Below are 19,206 nucleotides of genomic sequence, written 5' to 3'. Positions count from 1 at the left end.
CTGCCGATTAAGTTCTAGCACCCTGCACTGTTGGCACACTGATCACAATCATCATAAACAACTTTGTAATTCCTTATTTACTGTCTGTGTCCCACACGAATATGTGCTCTCCATGGGGGCAGGGACTGTATCTGTCATCGCTATACGATTGTGAATGTCTGCCTGTGGGACGCACAAACGGGCTCAATGTGTACTACCCATTTCAGAGATGAGAACCTGAGGCCCAGAAAATATTAGCTTTTTTCTTGCCTGCCTGTGAGTGAGCCAGATACTCTGCAGGATGTGACATGTGGAAAGAGTTATAGAAACACCCAGAAAAGGATGAGATTAAAGTCCCGGCTTGCAGTCGAGTGGAGCGGCCAGTGTTTCTATGCTAGCCTCTGGGCCATCCAAACTCCATCTCTGTTCTGTGTCACAGACAGCCTGAGAGTTGACTATTGTATTTATTTGCATTACCCCAGCTCTGCCACTAACCTTCTCCAATCTGAGACTCTGCCTTCCCATTCCCCAGATGAAGCCACGTGGTTAGAGGACCGCTAATGCCCTTTGGGACTCTGTCCCTACAAGGAGCCTGTCCCTGGTCTCAGACTGCACTCGAGCCCTTGTTCCTGGAGGGCTCTGTTAGGACCAGCAGGATGGAGAGACTAACTCTGCCCTGTGGGCCTTCTTCTCTGTCCAGAATCAGGATGGAGTCTGTGTCCAGTCTGTGTCAGTGATTCTGCATCAGGACCCTCGGAGGCAGGTGACCCTGACCCAAGCGGGGGATGTCCTTCTGTTTGACCAGTACAAGGTCACCCCACCCTACACTGACGGTACGGCTTTGGTGGACGAGAGCTGGCTGGGAGCGGGCTATGCAGGCTCCTCTGGCCAAACACACTGCCACACGGCCAGGAGCTCATGTTCTATTCTAGTACTGAATGATTCAGCCGGGGGCCTGGTCCCTGGAACATGGACTCTGGACTTGAAAAGTGGTCTTTGTCCCCACCCCAACATGACAGTAGGTGGCATCGCAGTATGATGGCTTCTCCTACTCTTAGTACACGGATGCAGCTGTTTTGCATCCCTTCTGTCACTGTTTATTAATTACTTGTTATACTATCTTGATTCCACCAGGGATTTGTGGTTGCTCATGGGAAGCACATCTAACAAATATGGCAAAACTATTAAGAAATAAAATAACATCAGAAAAAATTCAAAAGGGAAAAAAAAATAGGGGCTTATAATTGAGAGGAGTGGGGATTCAAGGGGGTGGGGGGTTGAAGAGGCCGAGGAAGTACAAGCCACAGGGGTATGAAAATCACTAGAGTTGAATCTAAAATTTAAAATTGCTACAATTGAATCTAAAATCACATTGTGAGTTTCCTGGTGGCCACTGGGAAAAGCATGGGTAGTTACAGAATTCTTCTTTGCTAGAGAAGGAAACATACCGGTTCCATAGGGAGGCAAAGCTTTAATTGGCACTTGAGGCTAAAAGAAATTTTTCAGCGTGCCATGGTAGGTTATTCCTGGATCCCGATTTCATCATTGAACGGGATTTCCTCAAGACTCCCCAAGCCATCTGCTTGGCAAGGCTTCACTCTGGGTTGGGTATGGGGGTCAGAGGAGACCACACAGGTGGTGGTGGTGGTGGGTGGGGCGCTCACTGGCCGAACTTCCTTCACTCTCCTTCTGGTTCTGTGCCCAGACGCCTTTGAGATCCGGAGCCTGTCCTCCGTGTTCCTGCGTGTGCGGACCAATGTGGGTGTGCGCGTGCTCTACGACCGCGAAGGCCTGCGGCTCTACCTGCAGGTGGACCAGAGATGGGTGGAAGACACCGTGGGCCTCTGCGGCACCTTCAACGGCAATACGCAAGATGATTTCCTGTATGTGTCCCTGCCTGGGAGCAGGAAGGGGCGGTGGGGGCGGGGGGAATGGGTCCCATAGGGCCTGGGATCCAGGAGTGCCACCCAAAACCATCTCCCAAACTCCCATGGGCTCTCACTGTGCCTGACATTGGCCACTGGCTATTTATTTCTCCACATTTAAATTTAAGTATGTTTCTTTAAGGCACTGGTTCAGTCTTCTCTGCAGAAGACTCACCTGCGGTGCTTGTTAAAATGCTGCCTCCTGGGTCCCACTCCTTAAGAATCTGAGTTAGGTTGGGGTCCAAGAATCTCATTTTTAATAAGCGCCACTGCAATTCTGGAATATGAGGTCCATGGACCATATCTTGAGAAATGCCGTTTTATGGTGAAGGCTTAACATTGGTAGACCCGAGGCTGGGTTTCATTGGGCTCATGGTGGTTTGCTTTAATTGACAGTGAACACCTTTAGATGAGTGTAAAACCCCAGGGAGCCAGTGATGCCAAAACGCCTGCTTTCTGTCCCAGCAGGCCAATCTAACCCATTCACATTTCATGTCTGGTGCTTGAGGTTTGCACCCCGTGAGATTCTCCATATTCAGGACAGGGCTCAATATTCAGTGAGCCTCTCAATATTCAGGGGAGGTGGGGCAGTGTGTTTCCCATGGACTGACTGCCAGTTGAGAGAGAGACTCTTTGGGCCTGGACACAGTTTAGGAACTTGGGAGGGGACAGGAGTCAGACCTTCCAGAACCAGAACACAGAGTTGACCTTGAAGGCTGCAGGTCCCGTGCAGTCCTTCTGTTACATACATCTGGTGACGCAGGAGGAAACACGGAGGCTTTCTTTAGCCAGAAATGAGAATTCAGATTTGTTCAGAAAAATGAGAACAAGAAAAAGCTGAGAGCTTTTCAGTGCACATACATTTAAAAATGTAGCACATTTCTCTGTCTTGCCTGGTGGGGCTGATGTTCGGGCAGCTGCGGGGAGGGGGGCAGACCTTGGATGAGTGTGTGGGTTGCTTGCCACCCTCCTACATGTGAATGCTGGGCGGAGATACTGCTCTGTGTAACCTGAGTGCTCTGACTGCCCTGGAGCAGTAATGTGGGTGTGGTGGGGGCCAGACACAGCCTGCCCCCCATGAATGCTGTGAGCTCTCTCCATTCTACCATCTTCTGGTGATGCTCAGGAAACATGCTTCTTCCCCTTCCTCTTTTTATTGCCCCCCCCCCCCCCCGTGACTATCTCCTGCCTAGAGAGAAAGGGAGGGCAAAGGAGGTTTCAGGAACTGCCTGTGGAGAAGGAAGTAGAAAGTCACCCGGAGAAGTTTGATTCAGGATGTTCTCCTTTCTCTCTTTCTGATGTGAAGCTCTGGGGGTGGATGGTGAAGGTGCCGCAGTGTGTGGCCCAATTTGAGTCCCTTTGGAGCCTGTTAAATGTGGAGTGATGTGTGTGTGTGTGTGTGTGTGTGTGTGTGTGAACACACAGCCATAATGACATGTGTTTGAATGTGGCTGTGTAGACCCCTTGGCGGTTTGCAGGTCTGACATGTATCTATGCTCGGTATGTGTGTGTGTTGAAGGTGTGTGCCAGTGGTGTATATGGGTCTATCGTGTTACACGTAGGGTGGGTGCATGTGTGCCTCCGAGTGTGTGTGCTCATGCTTGGTCATGCGTGGGCAAGTGCTTACCTGGGTGTATGCGGGATGGTCTCCTGGGTCCACATAAGGCGTGTGTGAATGTGGCTGTCATCCTGCAGGTCCCCGGTGGGTGTACCCGAGAGCACCCCGCAACTCTTTGGTAATTCTTGGAAAACACTGTCTGCTTGCTCGTCGCCGGTCCCTGGCTCCCCACTGGACCCCTGTGACGTGCACCTGCAAGCTGGTGAGGTGGCGGGGGAGAGCAGGAGTGGGGAGGAGTGAGACTGGTTTGGGAGAGGTGATGAGAACTCTGGGCGTAGGATGCTGGTAGGATTGGGTAGGAGTGCTAAGAAAAGGAGGAGCTGCAGGGAGGGGCCTGGGGTTCCCTTCTGGTGAGGGTTAGACAGGAAGCTTCGTGTTCTACCACTCTCAGGTACACACATTTGTACTGGCTCCCCCGTCTCAGGGCAAAGCCCAAGTCCTCTCAGGGGCCTCAGCAGGCCTTGCGTCCTCTGCCCGTCCTCTCTTCTCTGCCCTCCACTCTGCTCCAGCCCCACTGGCCTCCTTGCTCTTCTTCCCACACAGCCAGGTCTGTTCTCCTCTCCAGGCCTTGGCATTTGCTGTTCCCTTGGCCTGGAATGCTCTTCCCTTAGTATACACATTTCACTGCCTCACCTCTTCCAGGTTTTTGCTCACACATCCTCTGCCTACTGAGGCCTTTCTGACCACCTGATTTAAAATTGCAATTGTCCCTCTTGCCCCCACCTTGCAATGCCTATCCTCCTTCCTAGCTTTCTCTCTCAGAGTAGTCACCTTCGACTTTTCTATATAAACTGTTCAGTAACCGTCTCCTCTGACCAGAAGGTAAGCTCCACAAGGGCAGAGATTTTTTCTTTTTTGTTCACTCCTGTGTGTCCTTCTAGCAGATGGATTCATGCCCGGCTCAAGGTGGAATGCGTTACATGAGTGCATGTACACACGTGTATACACGTGTACACACACACACACAGCCATGTACATGGTCCCCTGAGCTGTGGGGAGGCAGGAAGGGGCTGGGGCTGGGGAACCTGGCACACCAGGCCCCGGCCTCACCCCTGTGCTTCGGTCTCCAGCCTCCTATGCGGTGCAGTCCTGCAGTGTGCTCACGGGGGAGCTGTTTGCGCCCTGCTCTGTGTACCTGAGCCCCGTGCCCTACTTTGAGCAGTGCCGCCGGGACGCCTGCCGCTGTGGGCAGCCCTGCCTGTGTGCCACACTGGCCCACTACGCCCGCTTGTGCCGGCACCACGGGCTCCCCATTGACTTCCGTGCCCGCCTGCCAGCCTGTGGTGAGTGCCCCACACTTTTGCACCATGTGAGGGCAGCTGGAGGAGCCTGAGCTTCAGACCTGAGTGTCCCCCTGCACTATTCTCCAGACTAACACCCCTGCCTCACAAACTGTTTCTCTACTTCTGCCAAGGGCCCCTGATCCCTTGGTCACCAAGGCCCGATGCCTGGGATATGTGACACATGACTACTTCTGTCTTAGCCTCACCTCCAGTCCTTCTCCAAGTTCTGTCAGTCCTATCAACCCCAAATGTACCCATTTCTCACCACTGCCATTGCCATCACTCTAATCAGAGCTAGAGTGAGCTTTCTAAACACCACTGGCTCTGTGGCTCTCGGGTGCACATGTGGCTCAGTGGGCATGAGCTGGCCCCTACCCACCACTCACCCATGCTGGGCCACACACCGACCCATGTCTTAGTTGTCTCTGTGTCCCCAGGCCCAGCATAGAAACCCACTCTCAGTAAGCTTTTAGAAAATGTTTGTTGAGTAAATGAAAAAGTCATAGAGCTGGGCGTCAGGAGGCCTGAGTTTTATTCTAGCCTTGCAGGGAATTGCTGTGTGTCCTGGCGAGGCCCTGCCCTTCTCTGAGCCAAAGTTTCTCCACAGGCGATGGGACAGGACCAGTGGTTCTTAACCTTGGCTGCACATTAGACTCGCCATGGAAATTTTTCTAAAAACACACATATCTGGACCATATCCAGTATCAATGAAAACAACATATCTGGCATGGGGGTCCAGGCATCGGCATTTTTAAATGCTCCCCAGGTGGCTTTGATGAGCAGCCTGAGCAAGAACAACTGGGCTTGACAGTCTCAGTGGATCTACTGACTGACAGGGTATGGGCGACCCCAGGGGAGTGGACAGTGGCCAGATAAGGAGAGGGCAGTCTGCACAAAGGGCCTCAAGAGGCTGCCAGAGGGGCACAATCTTTGCAGCCCATGTATGACAGCGTGGAAGTGAGAGGGGTGGAAGTGTGTGTATATTTACATACCTGTACATGTGTGTGACTCTGTGTGGGAATGATGGCGCGGGTGCAGAGCTGTCAGGGGATGGTAACCTCCACCCAATTTCACTACCTAAGAATGCCCTGGAGATAAAAGCAAGCACCAGTGGCAGGGTCCAGGCTGAATTTTTTTGGGGGGCAGTCCTGATGCTCTGCCATTCTGGTATTGTGGGAGACAGTGGGACTCTGAAGTCAGACTGGGTTCAAATCCCAACTTGGACCTTTACCTGCTGTGTGATCTTGAGTGAATGTCTCAACTTCTCTGGTTCTCAGTTCTCCTCATCAGGATGATGACCCCACCCCCACACAGTTGTGGGGATGAGGGAAACAAAGCACAGTTCTATTTCCCACTATAGCACTGTCCTGTAAGGCCACCAAGGAGTATAGCCCCTGCGTGGCCCCATGTGGACAAACCTGCCAGGACCTGGCCAGGCCTGAGGCCTGTGGGGTTGATGATGGTGGTGACCTCAGCGAGGATGAGTGTGTGGAGGGCTGTGCCTGCCCACCAGACACCTATCTGGACATCCAGGCTGACCTCTGTGTCCCCAGGTGAGCAGGCTGGCTTGACCACTGTGTCAGGGGGGGAGGAGGCCAGGGGTCTTCAGGGCATCTGAGACTGGGGTGCCTGGCTAGCCTCTCATGGCCCTCCTTCATCTCACAGTCGCAGGGCAGACCTTGGAGGTGAGGTGGGTAGGTGGGTGGCTCTCTCCTCTGGAACCCCTCCCAGGCCTCTCTCCTCCACTCTGGCTCTCCAGGCCACTCCAGTCTGCCTTCCCCATAAGACAGAACAGCCCCACAGAACCAAGAGGGTCTCTCTCCTCCCTTCCCCTTCTATAAATATTTATTGGCCTCCTAGAATGTTCCAGACATATCTAGTCCCTCGGAATTTAGCAGCGAACAGAACAGAATCCTGCCTTCACGGAGCTCACATTCTAGATGATGAGACAGATTACAAACAAATACAGACACTTTATGAGTCTGATGGTAATAAGAGCTATAAAGCCAAATAAAGCAGAGTGAGAATAGGAGTCTGTAGGGTGGGGAGGGTTTACTATTATGTCACAGGAGCTGAGCATGGAAGGAAAGCCTTTCTGATGAGATGACATTTGAATAGAGACCTGAGGGAAGTGAGGGAACAATGCTCCAGGCAGAGGGGACAGGGGACAGCCAGTGTGGCTGGAAGGCAGAGGGTGAGGGGAGGTGGGAAATGGTGACCTCACAGGATCCCCTCCAGGCCTGTTTCTCCATCTGTAAAGCGGTATCATATTCAACTGAGTGATGGCCTTTTGGAGGGTATATTGGAATCACTGAGAGGCCTTTTCAAACTACAGAACCTTCCCCTGAGATCCAGACATATGTCCTGCCCCCCAACCCTTGATGTTGAGTGTTGCCAACAAGGGGAGCCTCTGTAGGTTATATCGGGGTGTGGGGGACTGGAGAAGAAGAAGGTGGTTGAGAAGCCCTGGGGTTGGATGAGTGCAGATGTTCCTTCCAGCCCTCAATTGCTCTACTCTAAGGCCTACAATTGGCCATAACTGCCAAGTGCTGTGGGAGGTGTGTGAGGAGGAAACAGTCTTTGCCCTCCGATGACCTACAGCGAGGAACCGAGAGACAGCATAAGGGTCTCTGCCTTACAGGAACCCTGTGAGGAACAGATGAACGTGACATGTTTGGAGGGCTTAGCCTGGTGTGGAAAATATTTAACAACCGCTATGGCGTAAGCACCGAGCAATCAGAACAGACGCTGAGTGTGAATGACCAGAACAAGAATATGCGCCCTGTCCCGACATGGCACAGGTTCAGGAAGTGTGGCCCTCCTCGTATAGTCCAAAGGAGGTTGGCTTTGGAAGCGTACAGACACCAGTGAGCCTGTTCTTGTCCAAGCTTGGCGGAGGCTCTCAAACCTGGGACCCAGCTGTGGCCTTTGTCCCTGGTGCCAGGCTGGCTTCCCCACTCCCTGGACATGTGTCACATGTCACAGGAGATACCATTACTTTCTTCTGTGTCCTTATGCCCCTGGCTGGCTGAGAAGTGGGTTCCTGGCCTTGTCTGGCTCTGCCCCCACCCCCGAGTTGGCTCACTTTTCTCTGTTCCTTGGTTTTATAGGAACCAGTGCTCCTGCCACTTTCAAGGAGTGGACTATCCACCTGGAGACAGTGATGTCCCGTCTCTGGGCCACTGGTGAGCTCTCTACGTAGCAATGTTACTGTCCTCTCTTTAAATGGAAGTTGCTGCCTGAAGAAAGTGCGTCTGAGCAGAATTTTCCATGAGGTGGCACCCGCCCTCCTCTGCACCTCTCCTAGGGAGCTAGGGGCAGGGAGTGGGGATAGCGGAGCTGAACCCTGCATGGACCTGAGGACAGGGACTTGGGGTTCTGTGTCTGGGCTCTGCAGTGACTAGGTCGGTTGACTCCAATCCCAGCCCCACCCACCCCCTCTCTCTGCAGCCACTGCAAAGATGGAGTCATGAGCTGTGACAGCAGAGCCCCAGGTAAGGGTGGCTGGAACACCGGGGGACTCTTCTGGCTCTTCCCCATGGTAAGGGGGTTATGGAGAGGAGAGTGAGAGCTCAAGGACAGATCAGGAGGGGGAGAGCCCAGCCCAGATCCTGCCCTACACTGAGCCTCCTGGATTTCTTGCCCTCTTGGGAAAGGCTCCAGCTTGGAGGGTGGCATCCAGATATCTTGTCCCAGCCTTAGCCCCGCCCTGGTGGCTGTCCCTCCTGCTTCTTGGGAAAGAGAAGCTGAGACTTTGTCTCCCCCAGGGGCAAGTGGCTGGGTGTCTAGACAGTCCCGTGACCTCCCCTGGGTCCTGGATTTCCTTGGTCTGAGCTGCCACATGCCTACTGAGGCTGACTCTCTGCCTAGCCAAGTGCAGGGTGTGGGGGTTACAGAGATGGGGAGGATAGCCTGGCCTTGGAGACTCTCCCAGGCAATAGAAATGGGGATGGGGTGGGCTGGCATGGTGGTCTGTCAGCCTGGGAGGGGCTTGGAGGTGGCAGAGCAGGGGCCTGGAACGTTCAGGGAAGGCTTCCTGGTGAGGAGGCTGCTAAGGATAGAGGCTGCCAGAAGGGATCAGAGAATAGTTACATGGCAGGTGGCAAAGAGCAGGGCTTCCTGAGTCAGGCAGCCCTGGGTTCAAACCCTGCCAGCACTCACTAGGGCAGTCCTGGGCAACTAATTTTACCCCTCTGAGCTTTCGTTAACTCTTCTACACAACCTAGATTCCTACATTCTCTCCATATTTCATGTATATTCCTGAAAGTATTTTCCTTCTATTGCTTCTGGCTTCAGATTTCTGCCTCTTTGGGACTTTCCTTTCATCTCCTGTGGCCTTTCCTTTCTCTCTGCTCCGTCTCGTTCTGGGCATGAAACTCAGTTCCCTTTTATTGATTTCCCAAAAATAGATCACTCACACAGGTGTGAGTGTGCCAATTTGACTGAAGGCTCAAGGAGAGAGAGTGGGTTTATGTCACAGAAATACAGGTAATGGGAAATTGACTTCCTGTTGTTAGAAGTCCTCGGGTTGCCCTGCCGTGCTGCATGGCTACCTAACTTTTGCCCCTCTCCTCGTCCCCCTGGAGCACTTTCTCTCACTTTATGATGCTTTTTGCAAGCAGAAGTGGCTTCTCTCCATTATATGGGAAAATGGGGCATAAGAATACCTCACAGGGTTAACTATGAAAGGATTAACTACGAAAACGCATGTGAAATGCCTGGAACAGTACCTGGTGGGGAAGATATGTTCAGTAATTGATACTGGTAGCTGTGGTGGTTGTCCTGTTGTGTGACAGCACACATCCCTCTCTCCCCCTGTGATGTGCTTCTGGGAACCCAGGGGGCACCTCAGGAGCAGCCAGGCCATGAGAAAGCACCAGAGCCCCGTCTCTGCCTGCATCTCCTGGGTGCTGGGTCCCAGGTCTCCCTGGCCACCCCTGCCACGCAGGAGCCCACCCCCAGGCCCAGGTGAGTGTCCGAGCTCTTCCCAGCACCCACCCTCTGCTCTTCCAGCTGCTGCCTGCCCAGTGGGCCAGGTCTTCGTGAACTGCAGTGACCTGCACACTGACCCCGAGCTGAGCAGAGAGAGGACGTGTGAGCAGCAGCTGCTGAATCTAAGTGTGCCAGCCCGTGGCCCCTGCCTCTCAGGCTGTGCCTGTCCCCAAGGGTATGTATCTGTGTGCCATGGTCTCCCCTTCCTGAGAGCTGGCACCAGTAGGGAACATGAGGTAGAGTGAGGGGCAGGGGAAAACCTCACACAGCTTTGTGGGCAGGCGTTAGCCCAGGGCTGGCTAATGACAACGTAATGGCCAGTGAGGAATCGGAGAGAGGGCAGGAGTGTGGGGAACCCACCTGAAGTGGCCTCTACCGGTCCCGACTTATTAACAGCAAGTGACCGTGGGTAAGGAAGGAGCCTGGCCTGTCTGAGGCTGTTTTTCATCTGTCACATGGGAATAATGACAATACCCAGCACCTGCACAGGTCGTTGTGAGGATTAAATGAGGTACCGAAGGGGGAGCACTGAGTGGGGTGTCTGCCATACGCTAAAGGTCCAGTGGTTTGAAGCCATGACACACGAACCCTGTGTTTCAGCTTTCAACCTCTTTCGGTGCAAAAGTCTGATGAGAGTCCTCAGGTGGCCGGCTGGTGCCCTGTAACACTGAAGAGAAAAAGGCCCCCCCCCCTTCAGTGTCCCTCCTGGGTACCATTAAAACTGTGAGAACCATAAAAGCCGTGTTTTGTGGGCTGCCTTCTGGGTGCTCTGTACACTGAAGTGGCTGCAGGGGCCCAGAGCCCAGCTCTGCCAGTTCTCACTCCTGGTGCTGGTCTTGATTCAGGTCTGGGCTGAGAAGACAGTTGGGCACCTCATCCCATGACTTGGCAGTATAGGGCTGTGTTCTTTAGCCTGTGCAGAGATCAGTGTGGAGCTGGGGGTTCTGGCCCAGGCTGGGTTCTGGCGGCCCAGCCGAGGGAAGTGGGGGAGTCAGGGCTCTAGGGTGGGAAGGGGAGGGGCTAGTCAGGTGGAGCCTTGCTGTTTAGAAAACACCTTAATGTTATCTCCTTCAATCTCACAACATCCCTGAGAGAAAGGAGGGAAGGGTCATCATTCCCATTTTGCAGATGAAGAAACTGAGGTCAGGGATAGGATGGAGGGAAATGGTGTACTGAAGGGGGAGCTTGGAGCCCTGACTCAAACCCTGTCTATTGACCAGAGCATGCTGGCTCCATGAGGCCCAAGATCTGGTCCCCTGCACAGAGGTCGTAATGTGGGTTACGAGCCTGTCCCTTCCCAGGCAAAGGCATCCATTCACCAGAGACCCCTGTAAGGGCTTGAGAACCTGTTCCTGAGACCCCTGTGAATACCAGAGACCGCTGTGAGGGCTTGAGAACCTGCATAGGCTCCTAGGCTCAGCTACCACCCCTTGCTGCCTGTTAGGTCTCAGAGGAGCTATAAAGAGTGTCTGTCATTGAAGGCCTCTTGCAGCACTGTCCTGGGGTGCACAAGCCTGCCTCTTGGCCTAAGGACAGAGGGTGTCAGGACCTCTGGGGTCAGGAACTGAGGGTCACTCACTGCCAAGTATGGTGGCAAGACCACAAGGCAAGGCAGAGATGGGGAGCTGGGCGGCTTCTGCCAGGGACTCGTCACACCTCCCTGAGCAGGTCCTAATCTGTAAAACAAGGGCTGCTGGCTTCGTCCTGGAGCAACTTGGAAAATGAGGGATTCGGTGACATCCCTGTCATGAAGGTGCTTCGGGGTATCTAAGGCTGTACCCCTCAAATGTTAACATGCACAGGAGTCTCCACCCGAGACTGCATTTCGAACAAGCTTCCCGGAGATGCTGGTGCTGCTCTTCTGGGGACCACAGTTTGAGTAGCAAGCTTCTAAAGCACAGTGCAACACGAGGGATTAATTTAACCCAGAAGATCCAAGCAGCAGAGGGGGGTTCCCTTTTCAATCCCCGGGCTCCAAAGGGGAGGATATGCTGGGAGGATTTCTGATGGGCTCGGTGACCTTTGACAAGTTACGTGGCCACTTGGGCATCAGTTTTCTTGTCGGTAAGGCCCTGCCGGCTGTTTGCAGAACTTATCTGAGCAGAGCAGTACTGAAATCCCGCTGCTTTGCTCCAGGCCTTTCAAAGGTCAATCCAGGTCCTGCCACTGTGCCAAGAAAATCCACCGTTCACAGGGTTTAATATTTGTCACTAGTCATGTGACATCAGACAAGTCACAATTTTTGTGAGCCTCAGTTTGCTCATCTGTGAATCGAAGGTCGTAACACCCACTGCGCAGGGTTCTTGTGAGATTTAAATGAGATGGTGGCTACAAGGAGCTGGCAATGCAGTCAGTGCTCTATAGAGACTTGTGCCCTCCCCTTCCTTGGTGCTGAACCCCCAGCATCTCTTGGGGTATTTGCCTGAGTGGCTCGCGTGCTGTATCAAATGCTGTGAGGAGCTTGCATACATTCCCTAGGGGCTTATCAAAGAGAAATTATTACATCTCAACTTGCAGAAGGGCAGGCTTCCCGGAGGGTGCCATTGGGGAGCGTCCTCCTGGGAGCTGGGATGAATTCTCGGTGATGCCCAAGTGCAGTCCTAACCACCCCTGTTGGGAACTCCCTGGGCCCTATGCCCTCGCCATAGTGCTTCTAAGAATCTCTGGATGCTGTGGATTGCTGCCAAGGACCCTGGGCCACTGCAGGGGCATGTCTGTGCCATTTCACATTTCTTTGTATTTGGATGCTGAGCCAAGGGCCCTGGGGCCACGAGGCAGGCTAGCACAGTGGTTATGAGCACAGACTTAAGTCAGGCTTGAATCTCGATTTCAGCACTTGCTGGGTAAGTTGGTTCACCTCCCTGAGCCTCAGTTTCCTCCTCTGCATAGTGGCACAGAATAAGCCCTCCGTGTGGGCAGGCAGCATTGTCTTCTTTCATTTGGGTCTCATGCATTTATAAATGCCGCCTGAGAGGATCTTGGAATGAAATGGTCCCTTAACAGGGAAGGGAAGTTTCTCCACAGATTGAGGGTACATTGAGGACAGAGGCCAAAGCTCCAAGTCTTTGCATACTTCTTTTCTCCCGGGTGGGCACACAGCAAGTGCTCAAGGATGCAGGCAGGTCTGCAAAGGGCAAGGAGCCAGCGAAGGAAGGCGGGTGTCAGGGAAGCCCCCTAAGGAAGCAGTGAAAGACAGGGTCTGGGCGGAGGGTGGAAGACAATGACGCAGCCGCCTGCTGGTGTCTGATGCAATTTTGGGGAAAGGAGGGTCAAGAAACTAATGTTACCGGGTATCGACTAGGCGTGAGGCAGTGTGCCCAGGTCTATAATTAAATTCTCATAGTGACCTTGAGAGGAAGGTGTCAATATTTCCATTTTACACATACAAAAACAGAGGCTTAGAAAGGTTAAGTGGCTTCAGGGAAAACATAGTGGATTAAGCACATGCTTTCTTTTTCTTGCTTCCTCCCATAATTGCAATGAAATGTTGGTAATGGAGTGAATAAAGTACACATCCCCAGGGACAAAAAGAACAGAAGTGGAATGACAGTGTCACAGGATGGGTTGATAGTTTTTGAAGAAGGAATGATGGTGGATACATAGAAACTGACCTTGCAGAGCAGAGGTCGACAGCTGATGCTTGCAGACCGAGGAGAACAACCTATACCATTGCGTTCCGAAACAGGAGGCGCCAGGCATCTCAGAAGGTGGGGTGATGGGAGGGAGACAGGAGGATGAGTTGCAAGTCTGTGTAAGGAGTGGTTAACCCCCCCACACCCCACCATGCCGCCTTCCCCCACCCCTTGGGGCCTTGCTACTGCCCTAACCCCATCCAGCAGGAGAAGGGTAGTAAGAGTTTCCAGAGGAACCAAATCGAAGACTTTCATCTTGGGGGGCAGCAGGAGGGATGAGATGCAGGGTGAAAACGGAGATTAAGTGAAAGCCTACTGGGACCCCAACTTGGTTCCCAGGTGAGTGGCATCGAAGCTTTTGTCGAAGCTTTTGTCTCCCGGGCCAGAGATGAAAGAGAATTCCTCTTTTGAAAATTGGCTGGACCAAGAGTAAAAGAAACCTACAAAAACTGACATTTTGGGGGTTCACTAACAAAATGGTGGGTGCCCCTTAAATATGAAACTTCCAATTAGCTTTTGATGGTTCACTGTTTTTTCCTCCTTTTAATTTTTTAAAAGTGTACCATAATTTATATACAGTAAAATGCACAGATTCTAAGTATATTGTTTGCTAATCTTTGACAAATTTATACCCTTTTGCAACCTACACCCTTCTCAAGATATAGAACACTTCTGTCATCTCAGTAAAATTCCCTCATGCCCTATGCCTTTTACCAGGCAGTTCCTCCCCCACGCCCTCCACCATAGTTCTTCATTTCAGCATAGATAGGTTCTGTCTGTTCTAGAACTTCAGGAACATAGAATCATGCTGTATCTGTATGTCTGGCTTGTTTTCCTTAGCATAAGGAAAGTTTTTGAGATTCATCCACATCGTTGTATTTTCCAGTAGTTTATTTCTTTTTATTGCTCAGTAGTACCCCGTTGTATGAATATATAGTAATTCATTTACCCAAATTCAAATATTGATGGATATTTGGGTTGTTTTCAGTTTGGGACTATTTTGAATAAGGCTCCTATGTCTTTCTCTTGGATGAACACATCAGCATGGAATTGGGCCCTAGGGTAGATTTATGTTTAACTATGTAAGAAACTGCCAAACTACTTTCCAAAGCATTTGTACAATTTTACACTTTCACTGCTTGAGAGTTCTGGTTGTAACACATCCGCACCAACACTTGATGTTTTCAATCTTTTTCATGTTTGTTATCTTAGTGAGAACATAATCATATCTCATTAGGGTTTTAATTTGTGTTTCCCTAATGACTAATGATGAGTACGTTTTCATGTGCTTTCTATGTATCTCTCTCTGTGAAGTGTCCATTCAAGTCTTTTACCCATTTTCTTTGTCGATTTTTCTTTTTTCTTAATTGAGTTGTAGACGTTCTTTATATATTCTGGATGCAAGTTCTTTATCAAATATATGTATTGCAAATATTTTTCCCCAGTCTGTGGATCAACTATTTTTCACTTAATGCATTTTAATATGTCTAAAGACTTCAGATGAGCAGAAGTTATAAATTTTGATAATGTCTAATTTATCATTTCTTTCTTTATGATTAGTGCTATCTCTGTCCTGTCTGAGAAATTTTTGTCAACTCCAAGGTTGCAAAGATATTCTCCTATGTTTTCCTCTACGAATTTTACAATTTTAGCTTGTACATTTGGGTCTGTGATCTATTTAAAATTATTATATTTTGTATATGTTGTAAAATGGAATCAAGTTTGTTTGTTTGTTTGTTTTCTTATGGATATCCAGTTCTAATCCCATTAGAAGAAAAAAAGAAAAGTCTTCCTTTCCCTATTGAATTGCTTTGGCACCTTTGCAAAAAATCAATTGACTCTATAAATGTGGATCTATTTCAGGACTCTATTTGGTTCCATTGATCTCTTTGTCTATTTTTAGGCCAATATCACACTGTCTTGATTTCTAAAGTTTTATAGTAAGCCTTGAAATCATAAAGTGACAGTGCTCCAACTTTGTTCTTTTTCAAAGTTTTTTTGGCACGTCTATCTTTGCATTCCTATCTAATTTTAGGATCAGCTTGTCAATCTCTACAAAAAAGCCTCTGGAATTTTGATTGGGATTGTGCTGAATCGATAGATCAATTTAGGGAGATCTGATGTCTTCACACTAATGAATCTCCCAATGCACAAACATGGAATTATTGCTCCATTTATTGGGTCTTCTTTAATTTCTCTCAGCCATGTTTCATAGTTTTCACATACAGGTTTTTGCACATTTGTTACTGAATTTATTCATAAGTATTTGATGTTTCTATTGTCTATTGCATCTAAGTTGTCAAATTTATTGGCTTACCGTTGTACAAATATTCCCTTATTTTCCTTTTAATATCTGTAGGATCTGCAGTGCTGTCTCGTTCCTCAAATTGGTAATTTGAATCTTTTCTTCTTGTTTTTACTATCAATCTAGCCAGGGGTTTGTCAGTTTTACTGATATTGGTTTCATTGATTTTCTCTGTTGTTTTTCTGTTTTCTATTTTACTAATTTCTGCTCTTATCTGTGTTATTTCCTTGTTATGACTTACTTTGGATTTAATTTGGTCTTATATTCTGGTTTAGATATTTCATTGTAATTTTTTCTTATTTTCTAATATAAGCATTTAAAACTAAAAATTTCCCTGTAAGCACTGCTTTAGCTGCACTCTTCCAATTTTGATACAATGTGTTTTCATTATTTTTGTTGTAATATTTTCAAATTTCCTCTGTGATTTGGTCTTTGATCCATGGGTTATTTAGAAATAATACTAAATTTTGGAATATTTGGAAGTTTTCCTTATATCTGGTTGTTCCTGGTTTATAATTTAATTTCACTGTAGTCAGAGAATATACTTTGTATAATTTAAAGCCTTTGAAACTTATTGTTTTTTTAATTGTACCGAATATAGTTGTTTTGGTGAACTTCCCATGTATGCACCAAAATAACGCACATCCTGCTGTTCCTGGGTAGGGAGAGTTCTTTAATTGTCAATTAGGTGGAGAGCATTGTTAGAGTGTTGAAATCTCCAACAATAATTGTAGATTTGTCTTTCTCCTTTTAGTTCTGTGAGGTTTTACTTCTGTTTTTTGAAGCTCTGTGATTTGGTGCTTGTCCATTTAGAATTGTTCTGTTCTCTTGATAAATTGATTGTTTTGTTATCGTGAAGTATCCCTCCTTATTGTTGTTAATGTTACTTGTTTTGAAGTCTACTTTCTCTGATGTTAATATAGCCATTCTATCTTTCTTATGACTGGTGTTTGCATGGTATTTTTCCCCATCATTTCACTTTTAACTTATCTGTGCCTTTATATTTCAGTTGTAACTTTTGTAAACAAAATATAACTGAGTTTTGCTTTATTAGCTGATGTTACAGTTTTTTTCCTCTTAATTGGAGGGTTTATGCATTTGTATTTGATGTAATTTAATTGGATTTAATACTTCTATCTTGTTATTATTATCTGTTTGTCCTACAATTCTTTTTTTTCCTTTTCTGCCTGCTTTTGTGTTACGCATTTTTTAGTATTCTATTTTGTCTCCTTTATTAATTTTTAACTGTATATCTTGGTATATTTTGAAGTTTTTCTACAGATTAAAATATGTATCTTTCATTTATCACAGTCTACCATGAATTAATATTTTACCTCTTTATGTAGAATACTTGCAACAGTATTATAACAGAAATACTTTCATTTACTTCCTTCTCATTGTTTGTATTATTTTTGTCATACATTTTACTTCTACATATGTTATAAACCCCACAATTCACTGACATTGATCTTGCCCTCAATGCTTAGTTATCTCTTAAAGAAATTAAGAAGTAATTTAAAAAATATTTACCAGCATATTTTCCATTTTGAGCTCTTCATTCCTTCACGTGGGGCTGTTTCCATCTTCCTGAAAGACTCCCTTTAGCATTTCTTTTAGTGCAGATCGACTGGTTGCTCCATGAGCCACGTGGGTAGGAGGGTTAGTGCCCACGTCCATGGTCCGTTAATTAGTATACAGCTGTTACCTGAGGGGCAACTGACATCTAGCCTGGCTGGGGGATGTGGCTGGTAGAGCTGAGTGTCTGGCAGTTGCTTCCTAATGGATGGCAGAGACTTCCAAGCTGGGCCAAGTTTTGTCTGGTTTTTCCAGTTACCAAGGTACCTCTGAACTCCATTGGGCAGGATGGTAGTGGGTACATGGTCAGTCTCTTCTAGGGTAAATGATGAGAGCCACTCTGGGGCATCCATGTGGATGCAGGGTCCTCCACAGATGGCAGATATGGGAAGGATGCTTTCCTAACCACCTGTTTACTCTGTCCCTGTAGCCTTCTCAGACATGGGGATGCATGTTTCCTGCCAGAGGAGTGCCCATGCACTTGGAAGGGGAAGGAGTATTTCCCTGGGGACCAGGTCATGTCTCCCTGCCATACTTGGTAAGTGAGGGCCCCATCTGGGCTCTCATTTTTGCTGGGGGTAAGGGGAGGAGGAAAGGATGGATATGGGATTCAGGCTCATGAGCAAAGTCTAGCATTTCCCCTTCCACCATGTTCATATTCATGTTGTGTGTTTGTGTGCTATATGGGAGTTTGCATACATACTGGGGGTGCCAAACAATGTGTACAAGTGGACACTTTGGTCAATGTTGCTAAGCAATAGTTCGCCATAATCAGAAGTGTCTGGACGCTGATGGTAACCACTTTGAGCACCTCTTGTAATTGCAGAAGTCAAACATGACTTGTATTCATCTTTTGTTATCAGTATATACTATTACAATTTTAATGCAGTTTTCCTTTCTTAAAATGTATACATTTTTTGGCACCCTCTGTATACAAGGGTATGCATAGGAAAAATTGGGGGGAGTGTTTTTTTGAGTATTTACATGTATGTGAATTTGTTCATACATGTATATGACTGTGTTTACACACATATTTGTAACCATGATTATGTGTTTGCGTGTGTAACTGCACACAAATCCAAAATGCATAGACTGCCCATGTGAATGTATATACCATGCATATATATGAATAGGTGGGCATTCATAAACCTGAATACGTTAGTAAATGTATACAATTATGAATTTGTGTATGTATACAGGTGTGTTTATATATATTTGAGCATATGCCTGCATTTAGTATGTGGGGACATGTATGTGCAAAGTATGTGAATGTGTGCATGCATTGGGTATGCAATTTGTATTTACATGTGCACAAACATGGATGTGTATATAAATGTGCATTTGTGTTGTCCTATGAATATGTACATGCCTGTACGTGAAAGTAAGTTAGTGTATATGTGACTATATTTGCACACTATGTGTGCATAAATAATGTAAGTATACATATGTGAGAGTGTGTGCACCTGGATAGGATTCTATGGGAACAGACGGGACCAGTTCTGTAGGCCTGTACTGGGCCAAGCACCAGGGGGTAGAAAGTGGGTAGAAACCGAACCTCCTAAACAGCCCCCAGACTTCCACTGCTGCTGGGCCTAACTCACATTAACTCATCTTCCCAAGTCTTGGCTTCAAGAAGTGTCTATGTTGATTGCTTTTAAAGCAACCTGTTTTCCTAATCTCCACCTATCCCCTGCTTCTTGGAGAGCCAAGAGTCTTCCCAGCCTTGTAAATCATTTAAATCTTGAGATGCCCCTAATAGCCCCTCCATAGGCCTTACAAGTACCCCCACAATCAACGAGGTCTCTCAACCCGTGCCTCCCAGTCTGGGCGGCTCTGTCTCTGACAGATGCCCTCAGAGGTTCATGGCATGGAGAGCATCTCTGAATGGCACGTGGAG

At 48.3% G+C, this 19,206-nt stretch overlaps 1 protein-coding gene across 1 annotated transcript in view; it reads left to right on the top strand.

The window, feature by feature from the left end:
* Positions 1-19,206, top strand: part of OTOG (otogelin) — a gene marked incomplete at both ends in the record, with an annotated part of 74,923 nt that overhangs the window by 16,546 nt on the left and 39,171 nt on the right. Inside the window, 9 exons of the mRNA XM_081062695.1 lie at positions 680-812; positions 1,685-1,862; positions 3,600-3,724; positions 4,593-4,805; positions 6,166-6,358; positions 7,916-7,990; positions 8,256-8,299; positions 9,819-9,972; positions 17,740-17,847. Coding sequence (XP_080918821.1) covers positions 680-812; positions 1,685-1,862; positions 3,600-3,724; positions 4,593-4,805; positions 6,166-6,358; positions 7,916-7,990; positions 8,256-8,299; positions 9,819-9,972; positions 17,740-17,847 — 1,223 coding nt within the window. The remainder of the gene's footprint in view (positions 1-679; positions 813-1,684; positions 1,863-3,599; positions 3,725-4,592; positions 4,806-6,165; positions 6,359-7,915; positions 7,991-8,255; positions 8,300-9,818; positions 9,973-17,739; positions 17,848-19,206) is intronic.

This window comes from Rhinolophus hipposideros, assembly GCF_964194185.1.
Source record: "Rhinolophus hipposideros genome assembly, chromosome: 10".
Taxonomy (NCBI): domain Eukaryota; kingdom Metazoa; phylum Chordata; class Mammalia; order Chiroptera; family Rhinolophidae; genus Rhinolophus; species Rhinolophus hipposideros.
Note: the sequence above shows the minus strand (reverse complement) of the source record. Positions and strands in the feature narration are given on the sequence as shown.